Raw genomic sequence first — 9,207 nt, forward strand, 5'->3', positions numbered from 1 at the left:
AAATAAAATAAAATATGTATTAAAGATGAATGGATAAGAAATACATATATTTCAACTTTATTTTTAATTTCAGACTTGGGAAAAGCTCAGAGATATCTCAGTAGGTTGTGGTATTAGGGAAGATAACTACATTATTGTTTAGAAAAATCAAGAATTTTTGAGACATATTAATAGTTAAAAATTTGAGATCAGAGGTGGACTTGGTAGCTTCTTGGGATGCTCAGGAAAGAAGAGTACAAGTTCAAGTTGACAATTTAGCAAAACACTCTCAAAGCTAAAAGGGTGTGGGATGTAGCTCAGTGGTAGTATATTTGCCTAGTACACGTGATAATCTAGGTTCAATTCCAAGTAACAGGAAAAAAATCTGAGACATATGAATAGTACCTCGATACATTAAAACATACTCTGTGGATATAAATTTTAAATGTAGTACCTAAAGATCTTCTTTAAAAATAAACATATATATTTATATTTCAGCTCGACACAATACCTTCATTCTACTTGTTTTTTTATGTGGTGCTGAGGATTGAACCCAGTGCCTCCCACATGCTAGGGGAAAGCACTTAGCCACTGAGCCACCGCCCTGGCCCCTGCAAGGCCTATAAAGAGCTACTCTTTTGATCTTACATATGTTGGGGAAAATAATCAGAATGGATGAAGCAAGTTGTAGTCTCCCTCATGACAGTCTACTCAGGTGGAAAGAACTTTTTCTGGGCCTCACACAGCCCTAACACAGGAAGGATAAGCTAAAAGGTTAGGGTTCCTGTGTTAGTGAGGACTGCTTTGAGGCCCAGAAAAAGATAACTGAAAAAGGTAACTTAAAAACTTATCCTTGTGACTGGGGAGATAGCTCAGTTGGTAGAGTGCTTGCCTTGTAAGCACAAGGCCCTGTTTGATCCCCAGCACCAAAAAAAAAAAAAGTTATCCTTCCTGGGGCTGGGGATCTGACTCAGTGGTGGAGCGCTCGCCTAGCACGTGTGAGGCACTGGGTTCCATCTTCAGCACCACATAATAAAATAAATAAATAAAATAAGTGTATTGTGTCCATTTTCAACTAAAAATATATTTCAAATTTTAGTTGTAGTTAGACAACTACAACAAAAGTTATCCTTCCTCTTCCACCAGGAAATAACCCAGTTTCAATTTGTGAAAGAGCCTGATCTTTTCCTGGGATAAGAAGGAACTCTGTTCCCTTGGATACTTGGCTTAGGTACTGCTGGCCTTTACCAGTTAAAAACGAGGGCAGTGTTTCCCCTTCTGCCCCGGAGTCTACTGAGAATCCAGTGCTAGGGTCACTTTTCAGTGGCTTCTCCAGCTCATGCTACATCCAGAGCCCTGAGTCATGGTAGACCACCACCTGTCAGGAGAGAAGCAGGAAAATGGTGATGGCGTAGCAATTCTGTAATGCTGGCCCCACAAATAAGGCTTGAAGGAATGGGATTGAGAGTGGAGTCATACGGAGATAGGGACAGCAAATCCCTGGAGCTGCTGTTTTTCATGATGCATTGGTACAGAGTACCAGAGAACCAGCCCACAGACCTCAGAGAAAAACGTCACCTTCAGTTTGGGTCACTAAGTCAGTTGCTTGCTGGTAACAGGGAATTGACCCTGCACTTCAGTTGTAGATCTGGAAAGAGGACCATTAGATAAACCGAGAGGTTACTTCATTAAGGGTGATGCAGTTTCTTGTTTCACTGCCATTTGGATAGATCTTGCCTTAAAACAAAAATAAAAGGAACACTCTGGAACGGGGGATTCAAAACCAAGAACTCAGAGGAAAGCATATCTTTGAAAATGATCAACAGCAAAGACCAGAAAAAAAAAAAAATTCGGGAAACTGTTTAACATCCTTCATAGGAGCAGGAACTCTTACGGATAAAGCAACTGAAGTTAAAATACACTAGAATGGGGTGGATTAAAAAGGAGATACACAATACAAAAGATTTCAAGAAAACTTAAAAAGCCGCACAAAGATATCTGAAGTGCGAGCATGCTACTAAAAAATAAAGATTGTCAGAGGGAGTAAAATAATCGGATCTCTCTACATGAAATTTACTACACTTAGTTGTTGTTGTTGCTGTTGGTTGGTTTTGCAGTGCGGGGGACCCAACCTGGGTCCCTAAACACGTTAGGCAAGTCCTCTGCCACTGAGCTATATCCCCTGCCCAAAACACAAAAATCTTAACATAAGGCAACCCTCAGTGTAAGGCAATCTTCTCTTTCCCAATGACTTAATATTAAGATTTATTGGGGGAAAAGTTGACTGTATAACATTTTTCCCCTTTTTTTGTAGCACAGGGGATTGAACCCAGGGTGCTCTGCCACTAAGTTACATCCATAGCCCTTCTCATTTTTTAGTTGAGACAGGGTCTTGCTAAGTTGCCAGTCTGGCTTAAACTTGGGATCCTCCTGCCTTAGCCTCCACGGTAGCTGTAAAAATGTATAATAGGTAAAACAGTTAAAAGACTTTTTTTTTTTTTTTTTTGGTGATGTTGGGGATGGAACCCAGGGCCTGGCACTTGGCTAAGCATACTACCACTGCCCTACATGACCAAATGTTTCATTTTACAAAAGCATATTTAAAAATAATGTTGTATTTAGTAATATGTTAATTTAGAAGCATTACTATCCTAAAACATTTTTTGACATAGCTTAATTCAAACTTCAAATTCACCTTCAAAACTATTGTACTTGTTATAATCAGAACAAAATTTCAAATTATAGTTGATTCTGCATCTTTGGCTTCTGTATCCAAAGATTCTACCAACTAAGGGTGGAGAATGTTCAGGAGAAAAACTGTCTCTACTGAACATGTAGAGACTTTTTTTTTGTCATTAGTCCCTACGTGATACAGTGTGACAATGACTTACATAGCATTCACATAGTATTAAGGATCATAAATAATCTATCTGTACCTTGAGGTACAGGAGAGAATGTGTGTGTGTGTGTGTGTGTGTGTGTGTGTGTGATATGCATTTACTAAGTCACTTTATCTAAAGGACTTGCGCATCCACAGATCTTAGTATCCATTGGGGATCTTTGATCTAATCCCTCTTGGATAACAAAGGATTACTATTTAAGTTTTCCAAAACAAAATCTTTATTTCTATCTAATGGTATCACTAAACATTTTGAGCCAAATCACAAGTATCCATTTACAAGGCATTCAGAAAAGTTTGTTTCCACATTTGTTCTTTAGATATATATTCATGACTCTGAACAATAACAATTCCTAAATTGCTCTTTTAACTCATACATATATATATTTTTGTGTGCGTGTGTGGTGCTGGGGATTGAACCCAGGGTTTTGTACATGCAAAGCAAGCATTCTACCAACTGAGTTATATCCCCAGCCCTTAACTCATATTTAAAGGGCTCGTTGATAAGGATATCTCTTGCAGTTGTGAGATCATCCACATAGGAATAATCATGAGATACACTTTAAATCTGTCTCCTTTTAAAATCCTATTTGGGAGCAGTGTGAAGAAGAAGAGGCGAGAACGACCCCCGGACCGACTAAAGCCGCGCGCCGCTGCATCCCCGCGTCCAGCGCCTGCGTCCCACCGCCGTCGCCACCACGCCCAAGAGAAAGGCTGAAGGGGATGCTAAAGGAGATAAAGCCAAGGTGAAGGACGAACCACAGAGAAGATCAGCAAGGTTGTCTGCTAAACCTGCTCCTCCAAAGCCAGAGCCCAAGCCTAAAAAGGCCCCTGCAAAGAAGGGAGAGAAGGTACCCAAAGGGAAAAAGGGAAAAGCCGACGCTGGCAAGGATGGGAATAACCCTGCAGAAAATGGAGAGGCCAAAACAGACCAGGCACAGAAAGCTGACGGTGCTGGAGATGCCAAGTGAAGTGTGTGCATTTTTGATAACTGTGTACTTCTGGTGACTGTACAGTTTGAAATACTATTTTTTATCAAGTTTTATAAAAATGTAGAATTTTGTTTTACTTTTTTTTCTTTTTTTTTTTTTTTCCTTTTTTTTCCTTTTTTCTTTTTTTTTTTTTTTTTAAAGCTATATTGTTAGCACACAGAACACTTCATTATTGTTTTCAGGGGAAGGCGCATATGTCACTAGTAGAATGTCTCCAAAGCTGGATTGCTGTGGGGGAAAACACCTTCCCCTGCTAGTTTTGAGAGACTTCCTCTTGGCTCCCAAGAGGAGGGATTCCCTGATGTTGGCACACATAGCCACCGTGGCACAAACGCCTTGTGGTATGGAAAAACTCAAATTCATCTTATGTCCTCTTCTCCCTCTCTGCCATCGGCATAGACTTAACTCCCCTACGCTCAGACCTGTTGGGACCTGTCTCCCAACAATTGGTTTTACCAGTGTGTCGGCAATCTGGACTTCCCAGTGACATTGAGATATTGTCCCTCAGAAGAGCAACAGTTCCTTTTCTAGATTGTGGATCTTCAGATTAATAATTTTTGCCATTTTCATTTCATTTGCTGAAAGTCAGGGTCGGCTTGTGAAAAGTTGTTAAACAACATGCTAAATGTGAAATGTCAACCCTCACTCTAAACTTTCCCTATTCAGAGCATCAAATGAAGATTTCATTGGGTTTTATAGTGGCTTTCTGATTTTGGTAGTCCATCAAAGAAGGGAGTTTGAAAGTTGTTGTATACTGTTAATGATTGTCTGCCCATGTCCTGCCTGAAATACCATGATTGTTTATGAAAAGTATCTTTAATAAAGCTGGATACAGTTTGGCTTGGAAAAAAAAAAAAAATCCTATTTGTCATGTGACTCTATAATCCTCCAATACTAATTTTGACTGAGGTAATTTTAGGCAAATGTATCTTTCCCATATAGCATTTGTCTTTCAAGATTGAGAGAAAAAGGGGATGGGGAAATGGAGAGAGATTTCAAAGACTTGCAAAAACTTGACTCTAAGAAGAGTTTTTCTTTTGTGATGGAAAATCTTGTGTGTGGGGGGGGAACCTTTGCCTTTCATTTGGGCATACATGATCCCATATCAAGAAAATTAGTATATATAAAATGAAAGCAAAGGTTGGGGCTGTAGCTCAGTGGCAGAGCACTTGCCTACCATGTGTGAGGCACTGGGTTTGATTCTCAGCACCACATAAAAATAAACAAATAAAATAAAGGCATTCTATCCATCTACAACTACAAAAAATTTTAAAAATGAAAGCAAAGATTGCAATATTAAGATCAGACAGAATGAAACAAGTGTGTATTGACTGCATGTAGGAATCATACATTTCAAAGGTGCTACAGTCTCCTGCGCTTTTTCAGGCAGGGTTGGATTGCATGTTTTAGAGGAGAAAATCATTAACTTGAGGTCATTTTGTTTCTTTTTTTTTTCTTGGTTTTCTCCTGAAAATGAGATTCATGTCTTTCATAACTGGTATCTTGGTCTGAAAAAGCATCCAAGTGGAGGCCAGCCAAAAGTTAATTTATAGGTTATAGCTCTAGCTAGAAGTCTATAAAATAATCATTACATGCATATATATGACAGTCAGGAAAACACAAAGAGTGCTGTTCAGTTGTTTTTTTTTAAACAATGACAAAGGACTTCTGAAGTAGTCCTTTTGCTCAGCATCACAGTCATGTCACTTTATACTATCCAACATCTCCACCTGGGTCCACGGATTGGATCAGCACTGACAGAACAATTAAATTAAATTTGTCAAATTACAGCTAAACATAGTATTCTGCATCCCTCCCACAGCCTTTAGCCTTTTTGTTTGTTTGTTTTTAAGGTTAGCAACAGTTTTATTGAGGCACAATTTACACACACAAAAAAAATACAATTTGATACATTTTTTTCAATTTTTAAATTTGTTCTTTTTAGTTATACATGACAGTAGAATGTACTTTGACATATTATATATACACGGAATATAACTTCCCTTTTTTTAATTAAATTTTTTTTATTTTTACAGACTGCATTTTGATTCATTGTACATAAATGGGGTACAACTTTTCATTTCTATGGTTGTACACAATGTAGATTCACATCATTCCTGTACTCATACATGTACATAGGGTAATACTGTCTCAGTCTACTATCTTTTCTTCCCCCATCCCCTCCCACCCCATTTTCCTCTACACCATCCAAAGTTCCTTCATTTTTCTCTCCCTCTCTTACAGCCATTTTTTTAGCGCTGGACCCACAGATCCCAGAGCCTTTGGAACACTAAGCACACAGTTTGCCACTGATCCAAATCTTTAGCTTTTTTTTTTTTTTTTTTTTCCCCTCTTGATGGTACCGCAGATTGAACCCAGGGACACTACCACTGAGCTACATTCCCAACCTTCCCACTCCTTTTTCTTGTTTTAAAAGAGGGTCTTGCTAAATTGCCTAGGCTAGCCTTGAACTTGTGATCCTCCTGCCTCAGACAACGGAGTTGCTGGGATTACAGGCATGGGCCACAGTGCCAGGCTCTAAGATAGATTTTTAAAAGATAAAATTGTGTATATTTAAAGTATACAGCACAAGGTTATATAGATACTAACATTACTATGGTGAAGCAAACTAACATATCACCTCAGTTACCTTTTTATAAAGTTTTGTGGTAAGTATAAGTTAAAATCTACTCGTGTAGTATGAGTCCCATGTACAGTACAATTTTATTACTGATAGTGCTCATGTTATCCATTAAATCTCTAGACTTGTTCATTCTATATATCTGCCACCTTTAGGATTCAAATTATTGTATTGTTTATTCAATACATGCAAACAAAAACAGGTATACTCTATTTTAAAGCTCTTACATAATCATAAAAACCAAACATTTGATGAAATAAATACAAATTAAATATGAATAACTAAAATTGAATAAAACCCAAAATTTGCTGAACTAAATGTCAGATATATAAGGTTCAGGTCTATAACTGCACAGGTTTCTTTGAATTTGGCATGCACTTATTTAATAAGATTCAATTCTCTGATTTTCTTTGACTTGCTAAAAAATCTTTGTTCATTCAGCATGCCATTTGATCTTCACCTGTTGCACACCCATCATTTAGTTACAGCTAGTTCTCTTTGTTGGTTCCAGAAAGTGATTATAAATGCAACCAAATATAGTAACTGAAATTAACTGAGAGGTTTCAGGGTTAAGATGATTCAAATGACCCAAACAAGCTTATTCCCCTTCCCCACCATTTTTCTTTCTGTATGCCGTGCTGGGAATTGAACCCAGGGCCTCATGCATGCTAGGCAAACACTTTAACTACTACATCCCCAATTCTACTGCCTCCATTCCTTTTGAAAATCATTATTAAAGTAGATGGGCATAGTGGCATACAAAAGTTCAAGCCAGACTCAGCAACTTAGTGAGAACAGGTCTCAAAAAAAAAAAAAAAAAAAAAAAAGGGGGGGGGGTGGGGTGGGGTGGGGTGGGGATGTGGCTCAGTGGTTAAGCACTCTGAATTTATTCCAATTTGATACCTTCATATAAACAATGAAGTTCAAAAAGGGTCCTAGTTAAGGTTTTTCAAACACCCTCCTGCTTCTGCTCTAATTTCTGCTATGACAATACCCCAGCTACTTCAGCCAACAGAAAGGTGGCTAGGAAGGAATAATACAACTGGCCAAAAAAGGATCTGTCATGTGTAGAGTCTCCCCAAATAAAGTACCATTGATGCTGTTGACACAGTCTACAGAAGCTGTTCTCCCAACAGTCAGAACATTGTTAGGTATTTTTAAACTCTTGATTGGGACATGAGAGGACTCTAAAGTGACACATTAGGTCACTTTAAATAAATCATAAATCACAGCATAAATCACTGCAATACCCAACACTACAAAGGTACACATCAGGGTCTTGATTAAAATAGTACTTAAGTCTGGGTGTAGCTTAGTAATGTAAAAGGTAGAGACCCCCTGATTAAAACAAACACAAATTGTAAGTAAAACCTTTTGAGTTGTGCTGACTCCGGTGAATACAGGGACAAACATTCGAGATAAAATAATGTGGCCATGAGTTAAAGACAGTGTGACTATTTCTGCGAAGCAACCCATCCCTCCCGAGGCCCCAGAAGCAGCTAGTTTCAGATATGGATAGTCCAGCCCCCCTGCTTAGCCCGCCCTGCTAACCCGCCAGGTGCAGCCTGAAATAGATAAACTAAAGCTGTTTGTATTCCTTGGAAAAAGAAAAAAGAAAGACCCTTATTGTGAGCTTGCCAAGATTTCTTTGTATTATTTTTCACTTTAAAAACCAGCTTGCTGAAGTCTCTGCCGCTGCTGCTCCCTGCTGAGACTTGGAGTGGCGGTCCTGACACGCCCGCCTGTTTTCTTTCCTTTTCCCCTAAATAAACTTTTTCTTACTTTATCTCTAGTGGTCTCATTACGTGTCGATAACCGGACCCCACAATAGTGGAAGTGTATGCTTAGCATGGGGAAGGCCCTGGGTTCCAACCCCAGCACCCAAACCAAAACCAGTTCAATAAAAAAAAGACAAAAAGTTAAAATCAAAACCGGTGTAGCTTGCCTGTAAGCTCAAAGACTTGGGAGGGCAAGTTTGCCAGACGGTCTCAAAAAAATAAGGGCAGGTTGGGGATATTGCTCAGTTGGTAGAGTGCTTGCTTTGCAAGCACAAGGCCCTGGGTTCAATCCCCTGCACCGCAAAAAAAAAACAAAAAAAAAAAAAAAAACAAAAAAAAACACACAAAAAAGGGCGGGGGACCTAGCCCTTGAGTTCATTCTCCAGCTCTTCAGCTTAAGAAAACTTCACTTCTAAGTAGAGCAAAGCTTACACGTATTAGTACTTTCATCTTTATATCAACACAATAGTAAAAACTTTGTCTTTGTGCTGTGCAATGTATTTTGATGACTGAAGACTGAAATACAGTATTTTTAGGAAAGGGCCCATGAAAATCATAACGCAACCTTCGGGCTGCGGTTTCCTTTCTTTGGTCCTAAGGACGTGGGAGCCCGAGGGCAGCCGGGATCCTCCAGGCGCCGGGGAAGCCCTGAGGGTATGACTGCGACGCTTCCACGGGCCTCGGAGGAGCCCGTTCCCCACTTCCGAGACTTCTGGCAGCCTTTTCCTTCCGTCCGAGAAGCGGCTCTTCACAGACCTCCTCGGAGGCCTCAGGACGACCTGCTGAGCGCCATCACCTCCGCTCCCCGAGGCGCCTGGTCGGCGTCTGGAGGCTGGGGCGGAAGAGGCGTGGCCTCCGGAAGTGCGCACGCGCGCGGGCGTCCAACCGGGACCCTGGGGCGGAGAGAGGTCTCCCCGC

General features: G+C 39.9%; 1 protein-coding gene across 1 annotated transcript; it reads left to right on the forward strand.

Annotated features, from left to right (window-relative positions):
* Positions 1-3,519: 3,519 nt before the first annotated feature.
* Positions 3,520-3,864, forward strand: LOC306647647 (non-histone chromosomal protein HMG-17-like; the record flags this gene model as incomplete). Its single annotated transcript, XM_079117176.1, has 1 exon — positions 3,520-3,864. A coding segment is annotated over one exon (330 nt), but the record flags the coding sequence as incomplete, so codon positions are not given.
* Between the last annotated feature and the right edge of the window lie 5,343 nt (positions 3,865-9,207).

Source organism: Sciurus vulgaris (assembly GCF_902686455.1).
Source record: "Sciurus vulgaris genome assembly, chromosome: 17".
Classification (NCBI taxonomy): Eukaryota; Metazoa; Chordata; class Mammalia; order Rodentia; family Sciuridae; genus Sciurus; species Sciurus vulgaris.